Source organism: Python bivittatus, unplaced genomic scaffold (assembly GCF_059951505.1).
Source record: "Python bivittatus isolate LINGU-HERP-01145 unplaced genomic scaffold, Pbiv_v1 ctg000690_np1212, whole genome shotgun sequence".
NCBI classification, from domain to species: Eukaryota; Metazoa; Chordata; class Lepidosauria; order Squamata; family Pythonidae; genus Python; species Python bivittatus.
Genome location: NW_028277096.1, coordinates 9,408,922 through 9,434,193, shown reverse-complemented (window position 1 = coordinate 9,434,193; position 25,272 = coordinate 9,408,922). Strand labels below are relative to the sequence as shown.

Here is a 25,272-nt window from a genome sequence, read left to right as displayed (position 1 = left end):
ATAATTTCCCTGATTTCTTTGCTCTGGCCTGCTGGCATGCACTGCTAGAACCAACTGGGTACAAAACTTTCTCCATCCCTACCCTACAAATGGGTTGTATGTTGGAACCAAGTGGGTTTGAAATGTCTGCCACCCTTCTAAGTGTGTCATTGCCTGGGAAGTGTCAAGAAGGAAACAATAAATGTCATCTGGAATATCTTTTGCATACACAATAATGCTGGGCCAGTTGGTGTAAATGTGTGCATGTCTCTTACGAATCAGTCAGAAAGCAAAAATACCAATTGATAACTCCTTTTGCCTCTGTTTCCAAGAGCCAGGTTCCCCCTCCTCCCCCCATTCATAGAGAGTGTTTGTTCCAGCTGAAGCAAAGCGACATCCGATCTAGCAGGGTTAACAGGGAGTGTTTTGTAGAGAGCTGCTGTCACCAAGGAGAAGAGAAGAGAACTTCAAAGTGGAAACACAGCAAAACACTGATCAGGGCATGCTAGGAGATTCTCCTTTTTCTGGATCCTGCTCCCAAAGTTCTGAAAATCCCCTTATGTATTTAAAAGAGAAGGATATCTGAGGCTTGTGGTTTAAGAGGAAAGCAAGGGTTCAAGCATGTGGCCTCCTGAAGCAAAAGAGTTCTAGTGAAGGTTCTAAAGTAGCTGATAGCCAGAATGAAGACACCAAAATGGTGAGATGGATATAATCTTGAGAAGATCTCTCAGAAGATCATAGGGATCCAACCTATCTGGGTCTTTCCTGATTCTGTGAAATCCAGTGAAGGACAGGGGAGGGGGAGATAGGTATGTAAATCTTGTCTTTAAAAATATCAATGGTGTGGATTTTTAATGCTATAAATGGTTGGGCATATTTCTAGAGATGGGTTGAACAACAAGGAGAAAACGGAAACTCTAAAAACCATTCAGCAGATTACAGGCAGAAGCTCCACCAGGGATTCTGCCAGGAAGATGTCAGGGATTCAGGAAGCCAGTGCACGAAGCATCCGCCCCTACAAGACTAGTGAGCAATACTTGTATGCCATGAAGGAGGACTTGGCAGAATGGCTTAAGGAGCTCTATGATGTCGACATTGATGTGAGATCTTTTTTGGATGTCCTGGAGACAGGCATCCTTCTTTGTCATCATGCCAACAACATCACCCAGGTGGCCAGAGATCTCAACCAGGAATATCCGAGTTTGGGCAAAAAACTCCAACTTCCCATATATGGCGTAACCTGTAATGATTTTGCTCAGCCAGGCACATTCCAAGCTCGAGACAACGTGTCCAACTTTATTCAGTGGTGCCGAAAAGAGATGGATATTAAAGGTACACTGATCTGAATCAATATACTGTATAGTAAGAGAAAATTGCTAAAAGCAAATTGATTGAATGATTAAAATGTGAATTCTCTTTTGCTTTCCTTTCTTAACTTTCCTTTTTCATTCCTTGTGTTTTGACTTTTCTAGCTACTTATGTATCATCCATCCATCCAATTGTTAGCTATGTCTTTCTAGAACCCAAATTATTTTTTTTTAAACACTGCTTTGCATGATACTTTAAAAAAAGGTATATACACACTCATGCATATACCCACTCACACTATCTAAAAAGAAAAGAAAACCAGAAAATGATTGAATTCCTAGTGTTCCTCTGTCCTCAGATCTGTTCTGGAAATTTGGCCATACTCATTCTCAAATTAATGAAAAGAGAAATAATATTCTCACGGTCTAATTTGTTCCTTTGCCCCTCACCCCCATGATCCACTTCTGCTGTTCGCTCCCTGTTAAACTGGTTGTTACCATCAGAAAGAACAGCCTGCAAAGTTCAGGGTGACACCTGTGCATACTTTTAACCAGAAATTAACCGTTCTTAAACTGGGGTTATAATGTAAGTCTCCAAGAATGGAGTCTTTGGAAGTCAGTAAAGCACATAGTGTATTGGGAAGTAGAATCTAGCAGACCTGAAACACTATATTTTGAAGTGAGAAATGTTTACATGGTGTGGGATTTTCCCTTCTATTGTCTTTTATCTGTCTCTGCTTCCTCCGTTGCATTTTTCCCTCACAGAATAAAGAGGATGAAATGTTTTGTCTCCTTGCTCTCCTTTTAACTGATCGGGGTGGTATTTTTAATTTGTATTGTTTTAGTTTGAAATTGCTGGTTCCTTGTGTTTCTCAGCTACTTTATTCTGCTTTTTGTTTTTTGTTTTGGCAGACCTTTTTTAGTGTTTTTCATATGTTTGCATTTTCTGTAGTAAGTCCCTTTCAGGTAGATTTAAAACAGCCAGGCCAGTTGAGAATTGTGGGAGTTGCAGTCCTGATGGGGAAACAGAGGGGTCAAAAAAAGTCAAGAGGTCAGCCACTATCATGCAATTAAACCCTGTCTTCCCCTATGGGGAAGAATAATGGGAAAAGGGGGTCATTCCAAGGCAATCAAAGGCTGAATCCTAAAATCTTTCTCTTTCCATCCCTGAATAGGAAGGAAACTTGCCTTTTTTTGCAACTGCTCTTCTCCCATTTTCTTGCTGATTGGCATGAACTTGAAGAAGTTTAGGCTCTTCCGCCCTTTCCATTGGATGTGTCTCACTATTGCCACTGGATTTCTTGTTCAGGATTTAGAACAATTCATGGAGGACAATACAGCACCCAGCAGCTAATAGCCGTCATGGCTATGTGGAGCCTCCATGTTCAGAAGCTGTGAATAATACCAAATGGTTGGAAGCCACAACAAGAAAAGCCCCCTTTGTGGAGGCAAATAGATTCAACTAGAGTTATAAACGTAATCTTCCTTGGACCTTGTATCCATCCGATTATCTGGGCAGCCACTTCTATTATCCACAAAAGTGGGGAAATTGTGCTGCCTGGGAATGATGGGAGTTGTTATCCAATAAATATAGATAATAGCTGACAGGGGACAGCTATATTAGAGCTTAGAATAGGGTTTGATTTAATTAATTAATTTTATTTAGTTTAATTTCAGGGTGGTTGTTTCTTTTTTTAAAAAAAGGGGGGCTCCTATGCAGAGCAACACCTACATTACGCAGCCTGCTAGATGGGAGCCATAATGTGGATTTTGTCCGACCAAAGTTAATATGTAACTCAGAAGAGTGGCAAAAAGCCACATTCTTCTTCAGTAGAAGAATGACTTGCAGGCTGACGATTCAAATTATTATTTTTAGTTCTTCGCAAGCCTGAGTAGACTCCAAGAGCATTCCTTTGGGTACATCCTATATTTCCTTTCTTACCATACATTTAGAAAATTAATATTTCGCTAAAATCCAGTTGAAATGAAACCAAATGATTATAATATGATAAATATTTTGGGATTATGCTAAGAATCAATAGATTGGGACTGGATTCTAGAAATGCTTTCAGGGGCAGTAACATACTGAGAAAATTAACTAACCCCAAACTCTCTTTTATTTCGTGGCCCTGCCCACTTTGGGCCCTGGAGCCAGCTAAGAAATGGTGATCATCTTATTGGCCAGCGATGTCTCCTGGCTACTCTAGGAAGCAGGGAGAAGACTTAGAATCATAGTTAGGCTGTTTGGGAATGATCATCGCAGACCAGCTCTTTAGCTGTGCTTGTGCCACATATTAAAGAGTGGTGACTCAGAGGCTTATGGGCAGCCAGCAAATGTCTTAGCAAGTTGTGTGAACCATGTCACCATGTTAAGCCATAATGTGATCCACTTATTTGGGCATAGCATCCATATCTAGTACTTATGGGAACACAGAAATTGGGGTTGGTGAACTTGGGTTTAGGTTTTAGCACATTGTGTGAACCCAACCTTGCTTTCAATTCAAGGAAAGCTGCCCTAAATGGATTCACTGTTTCCACAGGTTTCTCCCAGACAGGGATATGTAGCTTTCAGGGCTATTTGACCACATTTAGCCTTTGAAGGATATGCTGGGGATCTGCCCTCTCCCTGTAAAAGGACCCAAAATGGGCAGGATCAGGACCAACATGATATACGTACATTTAATTTAAATTAATTAAATGTAATTAATAAAATGCACTTCCCTTAGAGTCAGTCATTTCCCCCTTTCCCTGCCATTAGAAATTGCAGTTGGGAATTTTGCAGTAGATCGGAGAAAGGCAACCTTAGGTTGCAGAGACTTGTTCTTTAACTCTAAACCTGGAAGCCCCAGAATTTGACTATCTGATTTGACAGCCATTAAATCTCTGCAGCCATTAAGCCTTGCTCCATGGCATTGGTGGGAGGCAGGACAAAGTGTAAGGCACCAGAGCAAATCCGTCTGGTCATTTTGTTTCCCACTCAGCTCTTCCTGGGTTACACCCCTTCTCCAAGGGCATCTTGTAGCAATTCCCCCACCTTCCTTCTCCTTGCCCCGTTCAGCCTCTCTGGTGTGTTTCAGATGTCCTGATGTTTGAGACAGAGGACCTGGTGTTGCGCAAGAACGAGAAGAACTTTGTCTTGTGCCTTCTGGAGGTAGCCCGGCGGGCTTCTCGCTTGGGCATGAGTGCGCCTATCCTCATCCAAATGGAGGAAGAGATTGAGGAAGAGATCCGTGAGGACATGAGCCTGCCCCCAGATGAAACGCTTCTTCCCCGGCCCAAGAGGGAACCTCCCAACTTCAAGAATCTGGACCAGCTGGTACGAGACTCTTTAAGAATGGCAAGACACAAATTATATGTGAAAGTCAGGATCTCTAAACTTAGGGCTAGCTCCAAAGGTTCAGGGACAGAAGGTTCATTAGATCCACTAACATTTTCTCCACACTGTCTCCAATGTCAACATCATTTTTTTTTCATCGTTTTTATCCATCAAAGTCCTCAACCTAGGAAACTGGAACATGTGGAGAAACCTAGCAATGATTCTTAGGATTATATTTGAACTGATTCGTTTCACTGCCTTGCATAAAATGCATGGATCCATCTGATCATTTCAAAAGAGTGAGGGCCAGTGACAGCTGCTCCCTATTAAAAAGGCCATGCGACACATGGCAGCAGCTAGATGCTTGACTGCTCCTTAAGCAGAGTCAGACCTGGTTGGTGAATGGGAGACCACTAGGAAATCCTAGGGCTGTAGTCTAGATTGGGAAGTCCAGCAATCATCCTGGAAGAAGGCAATGGCAAGCCACGTCCGTGCTGCGGCCAAGAAAACTCTTCAAATGTGCTCATGAAGTCACCAGGGCTTGAACTCAAAATCTCAAAGGAGATTTTATTTCATTTATTTATATTTCAAATTTGGTCACTGCCCATCTCACAAAGAAGTGACTCTGGGCGGTTTACAATAAAAACAACAAATAAATATTAATTAAAATACAATAAAATAGTATAACAATACAATAAAAATACAGTGCAAACCAAATACATACCTAAATAACAATATCTCCCAAGGTGCTGCTGGTAGAAAAGATATTAACCTACAGGAGCATCTTCAAGGTGCTCAGGGTTGGTTGTCCCTCTTCTCGCCCCACCAACTTGGCAGAGCCAGGTCTTCACCCCTTTTTGGAAGGTCAAGAGAGGAGGGGCCTGCCTCACCTCTGAAGGAGGGTATTTTATAGGGCAGGGGCCACAGCAGAGAAGGTTCTCCTTCTGGGCCCCTCCAGTCGACATTCTTTCTTGCCTCATAATCCAATTACATCTTCTACTTTAGCATATCCTGCAAAGGAGAACTCATCAACAAAGCAGGGTCTCCTTCCTTTTTTAAAGTTCTGTACCATTTTCATCCTCGGTAGACATACTTAGAAAGATTAGAGCATTTCAACCCACAGCAAAAACTTTTCACCCAGATGGCAGAACTACAGGATGTAGGAATCGCAGCCTGGATCATTTGCATGGGGCTGTTGGTTAGACTTAACTAATATGAAAGGGTGATATGGCATTGCAAAAATGAAATGGATAGCTAGTACAACTGCTGCAAAACTGCTGCTACCCGCTCAGCCTTTCTGGCATCCAGACAGCTGTTTTCTGCACCAACAGAAAAGTTCAACCTGTCTTCAGGGACAGACCCATGTGAAAAATAAATATTCAGCTCAATCCTAGAGTCACTGGGGGTCGGGTGGCATATACATTTAATCTACTACTACTACTACTACTACTACTACTATTATTATTATTATTATTATTATTATTATTATTATTATTCAGTTAAAACATTTGGATCAGCTACAAAGGTATCCTCATAGTTAACTGAGCAGATTTTTTTTCAAAATATTTTTAATGCAAACCCATTATATTATCATTTGCTTCATTATTATTTTAAATATTCTGCAACACTTCTGACTTCTTTTGGTTATTTACGTGACTCTGGGTGGCTCACAATATTAAAAATAATAGGTATACATAAAATATAAAACCCATAGCAGCTAGAAGAAAATTACAGAGCCACAATCCAACACTCAGCATAACCAGGCAACAGAGCTTAACCCATCCCACACAGAGCAATATCTTCAGGGCCTCACCGAAGGCCAAGAGGGACAAGGCCAGTCTGATCCCTGGAGGGGTGGCGTTCCAGAGGGCAGGTCTCATGACAGAAAAGGCTCTCCTCCTGGGCCCCGCCAGCCAACACTCCTTAGCTGACTCTTTGGCAATGCTAGGTTAGCTTTAACCTAAATTAAGGTTGGATTGTTTGTGCTTCGTGTCCGCCAACTCATGCATCTTATTGTTAGCTTATTGTTCAGTATACTGTACAAATCTCAAAAGGGCCAGGTTATTTGCAGGATTGCCCATCTCCAATTACATCTGCCATCCGGTAAGCTCTAACAGGGTTGGCGTGCTTAGGCAATGTCACCTGGTAAAACAGCATTCCCCACCCCCCACCCCCCAATGTTCAATTACCTTGGCCCTCCCTGCCTGCCTTTCAGAAGTATTAAAGACCTGTTTTTTTCTTGCCGGCATTACGTCTGGAAGTGGTACAAGCTGCTGGATGAAGTCTTCCCCCGCCCCACCACTTATGTATTTGCATGTTGTAGCAGATGGTGTTTTTTATATTTAGTTTTATTATATGATTTATTGATTATTACTGTTATTGATGATGTACACTTCCCTGAGTCGTGTGCCAAGTAGGGAAGCTATATACAGGTAGTCCTCATTTAGTGACTGCCTTCTTTAGCAACCATTTGCAGCTACAATGGTGATGAAAAAGTAACTTTGCGACCAATCCTCACATTTACAACCTTCACAAGTCTGTAAAGCAAAGGAAAGCTGAAGTATGATCCTAAAATCATGATGTTTCACTTGGTGACCGCTCCACTTAACAACTGAGTTCCCAGTCCCAATTGTGGCCGCTGAATGAGGACTACCTGTACATACATAAATGGGCTTGAGTAATAGGGTTCAGTGCATAGTATATAAACAACACAAAGAAACCTTTTTTTTCTTTAAAATTATGGTTCGGGTAAGGTTTTTTACTCTTCTTCAAGCCAGGTTTACCCGATACCTTTCATTACTAAGATCTTTGTGATTTTTTTCCTTCTTCTGCTTTCCATGAAGGTCCAGCATCTTGTTAGCCGGTGCACCTGTCCAGTTCAGTTCTCTATGGTCAAAGTCTCAGAGGGAAAGTATCGCATCGGTGATTCCAACACGCTCATATTTGTTAGGGTGAGTCAAGCTTAAACATTACCTTTTGTGAAGCAAGAGTTCTGCAGAAAACCACATGTTTTGCTCCTAGGGGTGAAGATCTGCCTGGTGCCTATAGCAAACTCCCTTAATGAACAAACAACTTTTGGGAGCCCAGGAAGTACTGAGTCTTCCCATTGTGCTGAGAAAAGGCAACTTGAATTTCCAAAATTAAAGTAACCTAAATTTGTACTTCAGTACAGGGGTCTTCAGAGGGCATGGCCAAAAAAGTCAAGACGGTGGGGTGAGTGGCCAAAGCTTTGCCTTCAATCTACGATGCACATAAAAAATTGGTGGAGCTCCCATCACTCTGTCACGCCTGCCATCTTGACTTTTTTGACCAAGGCCTGTGGACAGCCCCGCTTCACTTGCTCTCACACACATACACATCCAACACATGATTTCTTTTCAAGGCATGCAACGTAATGTAGATCACAGAAAGGGAGTAAGAATTAGGAAGCCAAGGAAATTAAAGGTATGAAATAAGAAAAGCAAATATTGGTAAATCTACTGTGCCTCTTCATCCATACTTTTATTCTCACAAATGTGTCACTTTCACCATACGCTTAATGTGCTTAGCAACCTTCAGTGATCAAAAATCTGGTCTGCTCATCCTCTGGGCAGCATAAAACCCCACTGTACTTCCTAAATTCTCCTTATTGTCACCTCTCACAACCTGTCCATCAGAATCCTGCCAAACACCTTCCCAACCCACTTAACAAACAAGCAAATTTCCCTGTTGTTTTTACATTCACTCTTGCTACCTTTCTCCAAATAGGCCCTCTGCTCTCATGCACTCAGCTGGAATCTTCTTGCTTAGCCCTGTTCACCCACTTCCAAAACAATTTTTTATTTCCGTCAAAATCATTCTGCATTTCCTCTGCCTCTTAACTGTTGGCGTCATTCTTTACAATTATCTTTTTTTCTCTATTCACATTATGAGAAGATGTTCCTCTCATCCTCCTTTTTTGCAGCATTACTGAACAACAAAAAGTAGGATTGAAAAGCAATTATGTTTTAGAAGCTCAGCTGCACTGTTCTTGATGTGTTAGTGCATGCACTTTTCTTCTATTAATCACATTTCCACAAAAAAGAGTTCCAGTCATACTGGAACAGTTCAAAGGATCAACTAGCTCAGTAGCCTGTTTTCATAGCACTCAATTAAGTATCTTTAGGAAACAGGGCAAGACCAAGAAAATCCTCTTCTGGCTACTAGCTATTCAGAGATAAATTGACTAGTAGATAAGTTTATTCTCATTTTTAAAGCCACATTAGTTCCCACATTTGAGGTTCTTTGGAAATTATCCTTCCGTAGGTTCAAAGAATGGGACTGGATAGGATTGCTATTTGCATGCAAGACACTAAGCGTGCTACTTCGGATCTGCTCAATGCTAAATTGTGGCGTGGAATTAGCACATGCAGTTAAATGGCAGCAACTAATATGTGAGATCTCTAACTCACTGCTGCCATCTAATGGTCACCTGGATTTTTGCAGCTCAAATGTAGAAGCTCCCTTCTCAACCGTGGAGGAAGAAGTTCTGCAAAGGGACTGTGGTGTCAGCCAATCCTATCAATTAATTCATTGGCAGGGGCTGAAGTTCAAACCTATTCCCACTCTCTCCAGTAATCCTGTTAAATTGGTTAATTCTGTGTTACTAACTGAAAAACTCAGCTGTTTGCTCAGTTGATCAGCTGGGCAATGGAAGGCAGAACAGCAGATCTTCCAAGGAGAATGCACATAGGCAAGTCACAAGGCTGTGAGCTAACCTTCTTTGTTTTAAAAGAACAATAGGTGGGTACCCACTCTTCAAAAAGCTGATGATGGACAAGGGCTGTTCTCTCTCAGCCCAGGATCAAGAATAGTGGTTCTAAGTTACAAGAAGGTAGATTCTAACTGAGAGTTAGGAAATGCTCCCCCATGGTACAGTCAATTGGATACTGGAACCAGGAAGGTGCGGGAGGCTCCCCTTCATGGGATGAGTTGAAGCAAAGGCTGGACAGCCAGCTCTTTGGGATGCCTGAATTTAATTTTAATGCTATTGTGGAACTGCCTCTCTCCTATTGTTTCTACTTGGCCCATCAGATCTAGCAGAGGAGGCAAGCTCCAAGTCCCTTCCATCAGACAGCACCATCTTGTTGGACTCAGGAGTCGTGTCTTCCCTGTAGCAGTGCTTGCCCTGTGGAAGAGCATCCCCCCTGAAATCTGGATGGCACCAACTTTGTTAGCCTTTCACAAGGCTTTGAAGACTTGGCTGTTTCCCTAGAGAGCTCTGGGGTTCATGCAGTTTTTCTAATTGTGTTTGGGTTTTTTTTCACCTTAGGTGTCATGAAATATGTGCAGATGCTGTAGTTGTTGTTTTGGGCAGCCATATAAATTATTTATTTAAATAAATTCCTGCATTTAGTCGGAAGTTGGACTCAGTGGCCTAAATGCTCCTTGCAACTCTAGGATAAGATTCAAGAATAAATTTGGGCTAGCATATATTGATTGATTGATTGATTGATTGATTATGTGCCACCAAGTCATTGTCGACTCTTAGCAACCACATAGATTTTCTCCATGACAATCTGTCCCTAACCTAGTCTTTCAGGTCTTCCAGTGATGCCCCCATTACCAATGTAACTGGCTCCATTCACCTTGCTGCTGGTCATCCTCTTCTTTTTCTTTCCACCTTTCCCAACTTTACAGCCTTCTCCAGAGAGTTAGATCTTCACATAATGTATCCAAAGTAGGATAATTTGAGCCTAGTAGTTTGTGCCTCAAGTGAGAACTCTGGGTTGACTTGTTCAATGATCCATCTGTTTGTTTTCTTGGCTGTCCACGGTATTTTCAGGAGTCTTCTCCAACACCAAAGTTCAAAAGCATCAATACTCTTCCTATCTTGCTTCTTCAAAGTCCAACTTTCACTTCCATAGAGTGTCACAGGGAATACTATGACAGTTATTGCTCTTTAAGATTTTAAGAATTGATATGTAGTTTTTATTTTTGTCAACTTAACCTATGCTGTACTCTGAGAGTCTTTCACTGAAGGGCGGTCCTTATAGCAACAGACTAACCAAAAAAATGTATAAATATGCAATGTTGGCATTAGTCTTCTTCCCATACTTGAAGATACACTCAAAACTTGCAAATTCTTAGGCAAATGAAGATGAAAGACATCATCACAAACTCCTCTCTTCTTTTGGTTTCTTTCAAGGTTAGAGAAATGTTTGTTTATTTATTTAGAGGGTTTTAACCTCTTCTTCACCTGCACAGGGGCTCCCAGCTGGATTTACAAAGATCAGAAACAAGACAATAGCTACTTGTTTTATCACATGCTTAAGATGGTTCTCATATTAAATCATTTTCTACATTCACACAATACATTGAGTTAAATGGCTGGGTTCACATAGTTCACTGAGCTATCAAAAAAAGAAGCTTATCCTATTCTGGGAATGTTCAGCCACTATGAATTTTAACTGACTAGGTTAAGCCTTCTGGGTAGACCCAGCTGTTTTGGTTCACAGGCTTTTGGTCTGAGTAGACGTGGCACAAAATGAAAAAGGGACTGGGAGGGAGAAGGGAAAACAGATTTGGGCTCAAGAGTCTAATATAATGGAAGAGGGTGATGTTTGTTCACACACATTTTTGGTTGGTCTAGATCCTGCGGAATCATGTGATGGTCCGAGTAGGTGGTGGCTGGGACACCCTGGAACACTACCTGGATAAGCATGACCCATGCCGGTGTACCTCACTCTGTGCGTCCATTTCTGTTCCTTAAGTATGAAATATGACTTTGCTTGCAATTCTAAGTTTAGATTCCAAAAATGGAATCCATCCATCCATCCATCCATCCATCCATCCATCCATCCATCCTGTCTGGGTCATTTTTTGAGCCCAGAAATGCATAAGTATATCTGCTCTGCTAGAAAGATACGATACTTCCTCTTATCACATTTTCTCCATCTTAAAGGTGCATCAGGATACTGCATATACCTCCTAGTTGGTGGGATGCAGGCAACAGGATGGGCCTTGCAAGGCAATCTCTAGATGTAGAGATCCTAACTAGCATAGAGTAATGTGAGCATCCTTGGGGTAAAACTTTGGTTGCACCTGTGGCATATTGGTCAAAATGTGCCCGAACTGACTAGTGTTGTCCTTAAAATGCTGCAAGGAATGCTTCATGTGGCACACATATAGCTAAGGCTGGTGACTTAGTCCATGCATTTTCAAGCATACTAAAAAGCATTATGAGAAAGCCTCCATTGACCAGCGCCATGGTGGGCTTTGGAGGTCAGTGTCTATGGGCCCATCTGATATTGGCATACAATGCAACTTGGAATGTAAAAAGAATAAATGGTAAAGAGCATACTTTAAAGAATGAAATGAAAGAATGAAAATAGAAGTGTTGTATGTCTATGTAACTAGAAGGAGTTTTGGTCCATGAGCTTAATAGGGTTTTGATTTATGAAACTAAGAGAAAGGTGGAAGATGTCAAAGATCTGAATGAAGGTGGTGTGAACTCATGTGAAGTTGAATATAGGCAGTGACCGAAGATGAGGTTTATTGTGAAAGAAAGGGCTAAGTTGTACATCAGAAAGCATAAAATTGGTGTCATTTAGATTGTTGTAAAACAATTGTATGAAAACAGGAAATTTTAAATTAATGATAGTGATGAGTTTGGAGAAAAGCTGTGCAACATTCTGAATCAATGGGGAAAAAACCAATCTGTTAGTTGACGTGAGAGAAAAGAGTAGAGAAAAAGAGACTGGGCCTTTTGAAGACCAAGAATGAATGAGAATGGTGACTGTTTGGTGAATGCCTGCTTAGAAACAGCTGCTTTCAAATAGAGGATTGAAGCAAAGTCTCTTAATAAAGATTAAGAGTGAATGGGTGAAGGATATAAGGTGAGGAGAAATTTTGAATGAGATTGTCCATTATTTGATTGGTGTGAAAACTGGATCTCAAGAAAAAATGAACAGAGAAGAAAAGAAAAACATTCAAAGAAACTAGAGTGAAATTAGAACGTCTGCTGGAAAAGAAAGTATGAAAAAGTATTAGAAGATAGATTGACTTCCGAAGAGAATGAATGGAAAGTGAATGTACAGAAAGAGGAAGTGGAAGCTGCTTTGAACAGAGTGAAAATAACTGTTAGATAGTGCCAGTTATGCTCCTGGGATGCATGAAAGCAGATGCGTGGTGGAACTGGAATGATGAGGTGAGAAAAGGTGTGGGGGAGAAAAAAAAATGAGTATAAGGGAATGAGTTCTGCAGACAGTGAAGATAAGAGAAAGATGTAAGGTCTCTAGAGGGGAAAAAAGATATAATGTGTCTAGAGAAAAAAAGATAATTCCGAAGAATGTATTCAGAGAGAGCAAGAAATGGTTAGGATTAAAATGCAGAGTACTTTTGATGGAATTTAGAAAAAAAAATGTTTTGGAAATGAGTGAAAAAGGCTAATTAGGAGAAAAATGAATGGGGTTAAAAATAGAAGTGATGCTTCGGAATGAAATTGAAGTGAGTGAATGCTCAGCTCTTTAATTCTGTGATTACTTGAATTAGGGTTACTAGATTTGGACTGCAAACAATCTCATGACCATTAGGTGGCAGCAAAAGGATACAGAAAAGTTTATCTTGCCATCTAGTGGTTGTCCAGATTTTCACAGGCCAGATCTGCTAGCCCTACTTTGAGTACAAATGAGCCAGATTCAGGGTTTTTTTCCTGTCTGGTAACACCCCTATCCCCACTCCCCAGCAATGCTGCATTGCAACTCTCTTAAACTTTCCATTCTTATCCCTTTTACTTTAAACGGGTTCCTTTCAAAACATACACAGGCTACCTTCATACAGTGTTTAATCTGATGACTGAATTAATCCCATTTTCTAAATCTGTAGAAGCCATGTTACTCAATACACTGATTCAGTGTGTTGTGGAAATACAGCCAGAGGAAGAATTCAAAATGGCTTCTCTCTTGCTCTCCAGCCTGAGAGAGCCTCCATTCTTCTATAGAAGTAAAGGTGGCTATATTCCAATGTATATTTTCTGGCTATTGCTCTGAAATCAAGAATGATCACCGCTAGTCATTATGCCTATCCATTGCTTTGGTAATATAATCTTTGTGGAAGAAAAATGGGGATATAGATCACCATGCTTATGAGCTTCTTGGAAACTGGGAACAAAAAACTGGATTAGATAGCCCCGTGATCTGTTACAATACTGGGCATTGTAGTAGCCAAAAGATCTAGATGGTTCCAAGCTTTAATATGGCACAATACTCTGTTGTTACTGCTCTTTCTGCAGCTCACAAGCAGGCCTTGAAGATCGCCAGCCCTCAGAAGATGCAGGCTACCCAGGTCCAGCATGAAATCACAGCCCGCTTAACACCCAGGAAAGACAACTGTAACAAGCCCCAGCCTGCCTTAATTGTGAGCAGATGCCAAAGCCCACTGCCCCCAGTAGAGTGGAGGACCTACGTGCCCCACAGTTTAGGTTCTGGGTGGAAGAAGGCTCAAGCATCCTCACCCTCAAACAACGGTGGCAGCAGTGGCAACAAGAAACATGACGGCCTACAGATCTCCCAGGATCATTCAGAGCCCAGGAGAGCCCCTTCAATTAGGTAATGGGGAATATCCATGGGATTTGTTTCCCAAGAGTTTTTTTTTTTTAGTTCTGACCAATTTTTCTGAAATTTGGGACTTGAAATTATTGGAGTAATGGGGTGGTTGTTAAGCCACCCTTTTGTTAGCTTCACCATAACTCTCTGAGATAGGTTAGCCTGAGAGCTACTGATGTGTCCAAGTGTCTGGCTACATAGACCTCCTGTCTCAATCATCATGACTGACTTTTCCTGTTTCGTAGTAACTTTACTCTCTTAAAAGCCTTGGCAATATATGCTGCCTTTCACCTCTTGCATATCAATAGCCAATAATTTGAATCATCCTACAAAAATTGTCTTGGAGGGAAAGGAGCTTGCCCTATTAAGGGGCAAATTATACCCAAGCACAAGAAGGCAAGTTTTGTATTAGAAAGGCTGCAGGTATCAAGACTGGCATCTTAGCAGCAAGTAATGGAGAAGTCTCCTGCAGGAGACCTGAAGTACCACTGCCAGTTGAAATAACAAGTTAGATCAGCTTTTCCTGATGGACTAAAAGTCCCATATTGTCAAAGGATGATGAAAACTGAGATCGAAACTTTTTCTAGGGTACACAATTGACAAAAGTTGATTTGATAGACCGATGCTCTGTTGTACTGCACAGAAAGCAGGGGCACTCCATACAGTATGTGATATCAATATACGCATGCAATACTGGTTCCCAGTTTCATATGTCTTGACCTTTTCTTCTTCAGGGTGAGGGAACGATCAGCAACTCCATCCCAGAGACTTCCAGCTGCAGAAGAAAGGCTTGGACCCAAGCAGATGGTTTCTACACGGAGTGGGAGAGAGACATTCTGTGCCTCATTGTCTTCTCAGCAAAATGGGAACGTGGAGAACAACTCACATGGCTTGAAATATCTCTCTGGTCCAAGACCTAGAAGAGAACCTGATAGGATCGAGACAGCACTGGGGGGTCTGAAAGCGGAAACAAGGAAACCAGCACCATTGGGAACAATGACACGAAGGGGTGAGGCATTTCAGTCCTCAAGAAATGTCCAGCGAGAAGTGAAGGTTTGTTCACAGATACGTTCTACCAGCCCAGACAAGTGCTTTCAAACCTCCTACCAACAGACTGCTAAGGTCCCAGTGAAGCACACAAGCCAGGTTCAAAGAGAGGATAGTGGCTTAAGGACCTCAGGAAAAGTTGGCTCACCTTTCTACAGGCCCCCAACTCCTAGTAGAAAAGAGGCTTATCAAGGACTATTTAGGAATAGTGATCTTGCCTTGGCCAAAGAAGAACTCCAGTTGAACAGCAAAAAGGTGCCCAGGGATGAGATGGGTCCTAAAAAGGAACAGGGTGAGATGGTCAGCATGGAAGCTTATGGCTCATTGCCTTCTCACTTAGGGATTGGAGTCAGTCAGTTGGACTTAGAAGAGAAAATGAAAGATAGTCAAGCATTGCGGGGGCAAAAAGATACCCCAAGAACTTCTTGTCAATTGAGCACTGGAGATACAAAAGAGCCAACTGTGGAGAGGGAACGTGTCTACACACCACTACCTATTAACTTGGCTGAAGAACAAGCTCTGTACAGAAGTTTAGAAGAGGAGATATTGTCCAATATCAAGGAGTTGGAAGCAGATTCAGGTGACAACCATCTTCCTGGACAGAACCAGTTGGAAGAATTTAAAAAGGACAATGACCCAGAAAGAAACTCCACAATGATAGGTTGTAACCTCCCCAAAGTGTCCATTCCCTCTTTGTCCTTTCTGCAGAGAACCAAGAAGGTCTTGACTTATGGTGAAGGCGTGCCACGAAGTGGTGTATACGTGCCAGAAAGAGACACAAGGTGGCATCCAGCAGGCCTACATTATGACAGTGTAATCCAAGAGCTTTCCATGGCACTCCATCTGGAGCACATGGAAACTGACCTTTCTTCCTCCCCTCCAATGAATTCATATTTAGTGAATGGAAACAAGGCCAAATTAAAGTTTGAGGAAAAAGAAATGCTACATGAGACCCATTTAGCCGCTGAAGCAAAGGACGACAAGCCATCTCATGCAAATAATGGAGGACATACAGAGGTTAATGAGAATGGTGATACCCCTCAAACATTTCCAAATGAAGAATCCTCCAACCCTTCAGAAAGTTCTGTTGTTGCAGAGAATGTGCAAAGTAAACCAAGGCGATCTCTGAAAAAACCGGAGCGTGTGCCGTCCTTTTACAAGCTCAAACTACGCCCCAAGATCCGTCCACGCAAAGACAACAGGCCTGAGAAGAGGCCTTCAAAGATCCCCACACCAGTGACATACAGATATGCCCAGAAAACATCTAGCACCCAAGGCCTGAGGAAAGCCCACAAGGCCAAATTTCAGACCAAGAATGGCCCGGCTACAGTGAAACAAGACGGCACTGGCAACCCAAAGTCTGAGTACAGCTTGGCCTCCACACAACGTGTGGAATTGACTCTGACAGAACAGATAATGGGAGCTCTGGATGATGAGGAAACCTGGCTGTGATTATTCCTGAATATACAGTTGTAATCTTTTGATATGCTTAAGCCCATCCTTCTCCAAATTTTGCGACCAGTAACCTCCATCTCTGTGAGAGGGGTACACTTAGAAGATATATATCATATAAGTGCAGAACTGTGTGCTATCTATATGGTATGTTGAATTGCGGGGAAGAATACCCTAGCTTGTATTTCTTTGGCTTCCTGAACACTTTCTGAAACTGATGACAGATGCTTCGCTTGTACTAGGGAAAGCTAGAACCCTTTCAAAATTAAAACTCAGATTCTTAGGGTTCCACATGAGTAGAGATTTGCACAAAGAGAAAAAGCTGCTAGAGAAATGTATGCCTGTTGATCATTGCTTATTCTGCCAGCTGAATAACTACTACTGTATAGATCTGGTTTGATTTGATCAGATTCATGAAGACCCACAGCCCGTGGTGCCATTTTGTCTCATTTTCCACAACATCTCATGAAACCTGTTCTTGGTTGTCCCGCTGGCTCGGCCCTATATTCCTAATTGTCTGTCAGCCCTTTGAGGTAGACCAGATTTGAACACCAAAGTTATGAATACTAAAACTACTTTTATTATAGGGTTACAGGAACGGAATCTTGCAATTCTGAATGTGCCTCTCCACCTCCCACCCCGCCTTTATCCTAAAGAGAACTAGGGAGGGTCAAGTCTGAGATGTTTTCTCAAATTACGTTTTTTGCTCTGGATTCAGATTTCTCTTATCTGACCATTGCATTGATTGCAGCTCTTCCTCCCCTTCCTCAAAGTTATTCTCAAATAAAATAGCCTTTCCAAACTTGCATCCTCCAGATAAGTTGGGAAAGGACAGGTTGGCTTGGAATTCTGGGAGTTGTATTCCCAACACATCTGGAAGATATCCAGTTAAAAAAAGGGTGGTTTGAAGGAGGAATGTGTAACCTTTGCTAGGTCAAATGTTTTACTTGATCTTTAAATGGTATAAAGGGAGTTGCATTCCAAAAAGAGGGCAGGGCCAGGAAAAATATATTTGATTGTAATTAAAATTATATTAAATATAATTAAAACATTTAATAGGATGCATATATTTCATAATTTCTTCTTTCTAGAGTCTCAGCACCCCAAAGTACCCCAGTCCCCAAAACATCCCTATTTGTTTCCAGGTGCTTTTCAAGCACTCACTGCTAACACATCACGGTTGCTTATTAGGGCCCAAGACTTCCTAATGGAGAAGTGATCTTTTCACACCTACAAAGTTAGTGTAAAGTTTTGAAAATAGTAGTGATATCAGAAGTAGAAAATCTTATGCTTGAATGCAATGGAACACAGCATCTAGGTCAGGGTTTCTCAACCTTGGCAACTTTCAGATGGGTGGACTTCAACTCCCAAAATTCCCCAGCCAGCCTTGCTGGCTGGGGAATTCTGGGAGTTGAAGTCCACCCATCTGAAAGCTGCCAAGGTTGAGAAACCCTGAACTAGAGCTTGGAAATGGAGACCCTCCTGTATTTGAAAAGCTGGAGCACTCAGATGTTTTGCAGGCAGCATGTCCAGAAGAAGCCCAAGCCAAGTTTTCATCCAAACTTGGATGAAAAAGGATAGATTATTTAAGTCTGAAATATTTCTGAAACTGCATTTGACCAACAAAGTTGGCTCTGAAAAGTTTTTTGATAGATAAAAGCCTTTTGATAGATAAATATAGAAAAGTAGATTTTGGTTAACTCCTCTGCCCTTTTATCTCTGCTCTGATGTTCCTCTCTCTCACTCTGTCTCTTTCCTGCCCTTTGTCCCCTCCTGCCCATTACCTGATTTGGATGTTTGATGATGTTTAATAAATAAACATCAGGCGACATTTTTTGCTAGCTGAATTGAGCCTGTGTGCTTGCTGTGATGCAGATATAGGGCCTGACGGGGACTGTGCTGGGTGCAAATTAAGCTGGAAATTACACACAGTAATTCTCCGACATCCACAACTTTACAACTTTCCAGCACAACCATTGCACCGCAACTTGGCAAAGATCATGTTTAAACTAGCAAACCTGGGAATAGACTTTGCCTCTTTCTGCAGGCTAAACAAAGATGCTTATTCTCATGTTGGGCTCTAGGGGGCTTATAAACATCTGTGCAGAATAGAAGTCAATCCAACAGTTAAAACCGTTTTAAAAACCAGTGGCAAAACAATTCTAAAAGGGATGAAAGCGTTTTAAGCCCCTCTTAATCTGGAATAAGGAAAGGCACACAGCCCTAACTCCAAAAACAAGCTGTTCATAATTTAGGCCTTCCGTGGATTCCGAGACATAATGATTTCTGCAAACTGGGTTGATTTGCAAATAGATTTTGCCAGGGGACCAGTGATGTATTTTGTGCTGTTTCATGCAGAGACCAAAAAGTAAACACTTCGTATCCCAACAACCTCATATTCTTGTTAAAAGCAATGATAGAACCAAATTTCTTGTCCGTATGAAGTTGTGAAGGTTGGAAAATTACTGTGGGTAATACCTAGTTTAATTTGCACCCAGCACATTAGTTAATTAATTTGCACTCCAGTCAAAGTCTATTCCCATGCCAATACACATATAAACATCAGCAAACGTGACAAAATAGTTAACTAGCAGAACAAGACAAAAGGCAGGCAAAAACGGAAGGAGTGAGACATGAATAACAGACAAGAATATACATTATCTATGTTATCTCTATATTTACGTATCAAAAGGCAGTGAACTTTCCGGAGCCCCTGGAAACCATATTGTGGGTAATTAAAGTGGGCAACCCCAGAGAATCCCTTTGGTGATTCCAGCATTAATCCTTGTATGTATATAATGGCAGCAGAATAAAGATGGAAAGTAGGACACTAGGTGATCCATCCTCTATTCAGCACCATTTGGTGGATGGGGATGACATACCCAATAGTTGGGAGGAGAACAACCTCCACCCAAAGTCTTTGGAGTTACTCACTACCTGTCCCTTCTGCTCCCAAACCAATTTAGCATGTCTCACTGTTAGCAAAATTTGAGAGTTTCTGACTCTCCCCAATTAGGATTCAGTCCGGCAGAAGATCAGACACGAAAGCACCAGCTGAGGTTTTAAAGTTTTATTGAAAGCTTGCCAATAGAGTCAGCTGGGGTCTCCCCTTAAGACAGAGAAGAGCCCCAGTCACACCCAAGGAAGAAGATTTTATACATGTTTCTTAGAAAGAGGTACAACAATTAACAAATGATTGGCTGAAATTGGCATAAGTTTTGGATCCTCCTTATTACTGGGGGAAATTTATCTTCCTGATGGTCTATTGGTTACTAGTCAGAGTTTGGGGCACCCCCCCTTTGATCTTCTGAATTTTATTGTTTCCTAGAATGCAGATCGGAGTCACTTCCTCCCATATCTTTATGGCCTCGACACTTTGGGAGACAGGATGTCTGCCTAAAGCCTTTCAACATAACAGAAATGAGGGAAATGTGTGAAGGTTCATGAGCATCAGTTTCCTTGTTATCCCTTTGGTTTTCAAATGTAAGGAAACAGAGATGAGAGAAACTGGGAGCCCTTTTTCATAAGGTTTCATCACTGGTTTGCTGTTTGGATGTAGTAGTCTTTTTCTCTTCAGCACAGGAGGGCTGGATGAACAAAGCTGCAGGCTACTTGTTCATATTTCTTTTCCTTCTTAACCTTTTGTGCTGAGTGAGAATAAAGGTGTTTTTGACTTATGTGTTGAATTGGGTTCTCTTTATCTAGTTTTTGCACTTGTGTGGAGAATTCAAAAGGTTTCACAAACTTTTAAGCATGACTATATGATGGAATAAGTAGTGGAAAAGATAACATCATTTGTATAATCTACATCAGTGTTCCTCAACCTTGGGAACTTTAAGATGTATGGACTTCAACTCCCAGAATACACCTTGGGAGAAGGGATACACCTTCAACTCCCAGACTTCAACTCCCAGAATACACCTTGGGAGAAGGGATACACCTTCAACTCCCAGACTTCAACTCCCAGAATATACCTTGGGAGAAGGGATACACCTTCAACTCCCAGACTTCAACTCCCAGAATACACCTTGGGAGAAGGAATACACCTTCAACTCCCAGACTTCAACTCCCAGAATACACCTTGGGAGAAGGGATACATCTTCAACTCCTAGATTTCAACTCCCAGAATACACCTTGGGAGAAGGGATACACCTTGCCAGAAGGGCTTTCAAAATAGCACAGCTACCTGAGGATTGCGTAACAGTTTGAAGGCAACTCAAGAGATCTGCATTCCCATGACATTGGAGAACTAAGCTGGAACCTCTCTGAAGCTGGTCGTTGGGTGTTTTGGTTCTTAAAAATTGTGACTCTGGTTCCCCCTTGGAGGGAACTATGGCCTGTAAGAAAATGCTTGCTTGATTGCACCCCTTTCTGCCCCATAGCACGAGGACAAAGCAGCCGGGAGGAATCTGGTCACAGTTTTGAAGGTTTTCCTTTTCTCTTCAGCACAGGATGGCTGGATGAGCAAAGCTGCAGGCTACTTGTTCGTATTTCTTTTCCTTCTTAACCTTTTGTGCTGAGTGAGAATAAAGATGTTTTTGACTTATGTGTTGAATTGGGTTCTCTTTATCTAGTTTTTGCACTTGTGTGGAGAATTCAGAAGGGTTCACAAACTTTTAAGCATGACTATATGATGGAATAAGTAGTGGAAAAGATAACATCATTTGTATAATCTACATCAGTGTTCCTCAACCTTGGGAACTTTAAGATGTGTGGACTTCAACTCCCAGAATGGCTGGCTGGGGAATTCTGGGAGCTGAAGTCCACACATCTTAAAGTTCCCAAGGTTGAGGAACACTGACCTATACATTCCATTGATAAGCTTGGATGATTGTGTAACAAAAGCCTTGTCTGAGAGCATCCTACATCTCACTGAAATTGAGGCACAGTTGATGCTGAAGCCAAGGTGTATTGAAAAACCACATTTGTTTGGGTTCACAGGTAACCCAGGCTATGCCACTGATCTTCTGTAAGCCAAGGACAGCACTCCACATTTTCTTTGGGCACCCAGTGGATGGCATCAAGACAAAAAGTAGATTCAATCTGATTTTATGTACATAGTGTTAAAATTAATCATAGTTAATATGTTTACTTCCTTTCCAGTCCTGTAATCATAAGTAATCATGACTGGGTTCACACAACATACTTAAGCTGGTTACTGAATTAACCCATTGCCTGCACCATTAAATAACCAAATTGGCTGGGTTTGCAGCATCTGATTAACAAAAACCAACAAATAAACAAGGAAAGATTAAAACTGTTTTCAACATGAATCTTTAATTGACTTAGTACAGTATGTTCTTGTGTGAAATCTACCAGCCTGAATCAGGTGCCAAATAATGTTGAAAACCTTTGTTTTCAATTAAACTACACATTCAGTTTTGATTTGTATCAGAACCAACTCACAAATCAAATCTTTTTATGAAAAATCTTATTCTTAGTTTGCTTACAGTGGTTCTTTTTCAGCTACCCAATTTACAGGAAGGAGACAAAAATCTTTTTAATAGTTACCAGTGTCAGAAAATGGAGAACCTTCCTGACTACCGCAAATCATGCAGAGATCTGTCAGGAATCTACTTTCTATTTAACTTTCTACCTTCTCTTTAACTTTGAGGTGGGATCCCCAGAGTTCCAGAAACATGAAGCAACAAAGGAGAAAAGATACTGTTTTTTTTAGATGCAAGACTAAAGATTTCTGCTCCAGGCAACAACCAGTTTGTCATTTCCACAGTCTGATCTGATTTCTGTGCAGTTGTCTCCAAGCTCTGCTAAAACGCATCTCCAAAGGGGTAACTTTAAAACCAGTAATTCTCCTTGATGAGTCATCACCGATCCCCCTTCAGCCTAGCCTCCTTTCCTCCCCTCTTCCCCCTCCCTAAAGAGTAGTGCAACCTCTCTTGGTGGGGTGCACACGGAAGCAATAATTTAGTGATTGCTCCCAAAAGAAGCAGCAGTAACGCTTAATAGTGGTGATAAAAAGAAGGAAACAAATGGAGGCAACGAGGGGTGAGACCCTTGCAGTGGGGAACTGCCATTCTAAACAAGAAGCAAGAACTGAGACAGGATGTAGGTTCTTGGGCCAGCCCTACCATTAGGCAGAATGAGGTCATTGCTTCAAGCCAGTGTTTCTCAACCTTGGCAACTTTAAGACGTGTGGACTTCAACTCCCAGAATTCCCCAGCCAGCTATGCTGGCTGGGGAATTCTGGGAGTTGAAGTCCACACATCTTAGTGCTCCACAACATCTGAGTGCTCCAGCTTTTCAAATACAGGAGGGTCTCCATCTCCAAGCTCTAGTTAAGGGTTTCTCAATCTTGGCAGCTTTCAGATGGGTGAACTTCAACTCCTAGAATTCCCCAGTCAGCAAGGCTGGCTGGGGAATTCTGGGAGTTGAAGTCCACACATCTTAAAGTTGCTAAGGTTGAGGAACACTGCCTCAAGCAATAGATGCATCAGAGGGGGTAGCGTCCCCGTATTCTTCCTGAATGCTCCCTCCTGTTGGAGGACACAGCTGGGTAGTCCATCTGACCCATCCTAAACTGACCTGCTGCCTTAGGTATAGTAAAGACACACTACTAGTCTTTCCCAAGGGAGTCACACAGATGTGTTGGACTTCAGTTCCTAGCTAGGAATTCTGGGTGTTGAAGTCCACATTATCTTCAGGGTCCCAGGCTGAAGACAACTGTACTCTATCAGAGATGGTGTTGCAGTAAAATCTGTCTGCCCAGCTTGCTTCTGTATGAGGAATGAGGAGGGCATATTATTTTGCTTCAATTGGCAAAAATGGTTTTGTGTCTTGCAACTCTGCAGTGAAAATACTGTAGGAGTTGGAAAGTGATTTGTTCAAAGCAGGACAGTTTCACCCAGAAAAGAATTTAGTAGTCTCAGATTTCATCTAATAGCGACTTTTTATTGGAAGGTAGGCATCAAAGCTTATATCATTTGCAATTTAGTGCCTGTGCTGGTACAAGAATGGAGAGCATGTTACATCATTTGTCTGATTGTCCTTTGCCTCTGGGTATGTAGAAATGCTTAGAAAATAAAATACCAGCCAAAGATAGATATTATTATTATTATTATTATTATTATTATTATTATACATACATCAACGTGAAGTCACAGCTGACAGTTCTTTAGCGGATGTTGGCCTTCATTTGCATCGAGTTCTTCCCAAGGACCTAGGATGTCATAATGTATTGGCGTAGCATATGCGCAGATCCAAACAGGGTGCCCTTTTGTAACTGTCAGATGGAAATTCTGTCACCATGCAGACTTTCTAAGTGTCATCCAAAGCTTTTTGATATGGCATCCAGTGTGCTGATAATCACTGGCACCATCACTGCCAGTTTATGCCATACTCTTTCACTTTCACTTTCGATTTTCAGATCTTGATACTTTGCAATCTTCTCCAATTCTTTGTCTTCTATTCTACTATCCCCTGGTATTGTTACTTATTTTTATTATTGTTATTATTATATTATGGTAATCGATGATTCAGAAAATACTGTCTCTAGATTTTGCTTGTCAAGTGCTTGGGTGAACTCTATTAGATCTCATGTTTTAACACCCATTTTAATTTGCACACTGTTCAAATGACTGCTTGAAGTGCTTATTCAGGGCCAGAATGAAGAAACTAAAACTGAATTAAATTGAGATGATAATTCATGGACCTATTTCTTTTAATTTAAATGCAATTTCCTGAAAACTTCATCTGTGGGATTTGACAGGGTTACTTGCTGGAAGATAAGATACCTTAAATTTAACTGTGTAGTTTCATTAGAACTACCATATTTGGGCTACAAAAATCTGGATGAGCACTAGATGGCAGCAAAGATATACAGAAAAATTCAACTTTTTGATACCATCTCATAGTCACTCAGATTACTGCAGTCTACACTGCATCTCTGAAATCTCTTCCAATTGTCAAAGGCTATGATTCTAAGAAATATTCCTTTTCAAAAATCAAGTATAGGTTACAGGTTGGAAATGTTGCAAAATTCTTGTAGTGGGGCTCATATACATTAGAAATTCTGAATCATTCGATTTTTAAATTTCTACACAGCCCAGCATGGGCAAAGTTTGGGAGATCTTCCTGTTTTGTTAGCACCTGGGCCATGTATTTCTCTATTTCTGCATTATCGATGTGCACATCTATTATGATAAAACCCTGCCAAAAATGTGATTTAGTTGCAGTAACATCTGGTTTATTTGGAATTTATCCAGAAGTTAGCTCAATCAGAGTACTGGAATATAAGCGTAAGGCATTTCAGAAAAAGAAACTTGATGCAGACTTACACATCTACCTTGCACACTTAGGCACAGATAACCTAAAGACAACTAGAATTGCAGGGAAAACCCCAGACTCCAATTCTGGAATGAGTTTTAGTAGCTCAAGCCTGTATCGAGGAAGAATTGAACACAGGGCAGAGTAAAATTCTATCAAACTACTGCGGAAAAAAGTACTACACTTGAGTATACACCCACTACATTTGAGTATGGGTCTGTGTCTAAAAAAAAAGTGCCCTGAAATAATATGGGAAGTTACCAACATGGTTATACTATAGATCTTCCTGTCTTCTTTATTTTTTTAAATGAAGCGGGGAGAAGAT

At 41.3% G+C, this 25,272-nt stretch overlaps 1 protein-coding gene across 1 annotated transcript; it reads left to right on the top strand.

Moving 5' to 3' along the window:
* Positions 1-953: 953 nt before the first annotated feature.
* Positions 954-16,901, top strand: GAS2L2 (growth arrest specific 2 like 2). The gene is made up of 6 exons (XM_088152342.1): positions 954-1,311; positions 4,364-4,602; positions 7,446-7,553; positions 11,213-11,309; positions 13,853-14,168; positions 14,900-16,901. The coding sequence occupies exons 1-6, from the start codon at positions 954-956 to the stop codon at positions 16,662-16,664; spliced, it is 2,883 nt and encodes a 960-aa protein (XP_088008468.1). The 3' UTR covers positions 16,665-16,901.
* The last annotated feature ends 8,371 nt before the right edge of the window (positions 16,902-25,272 follow it).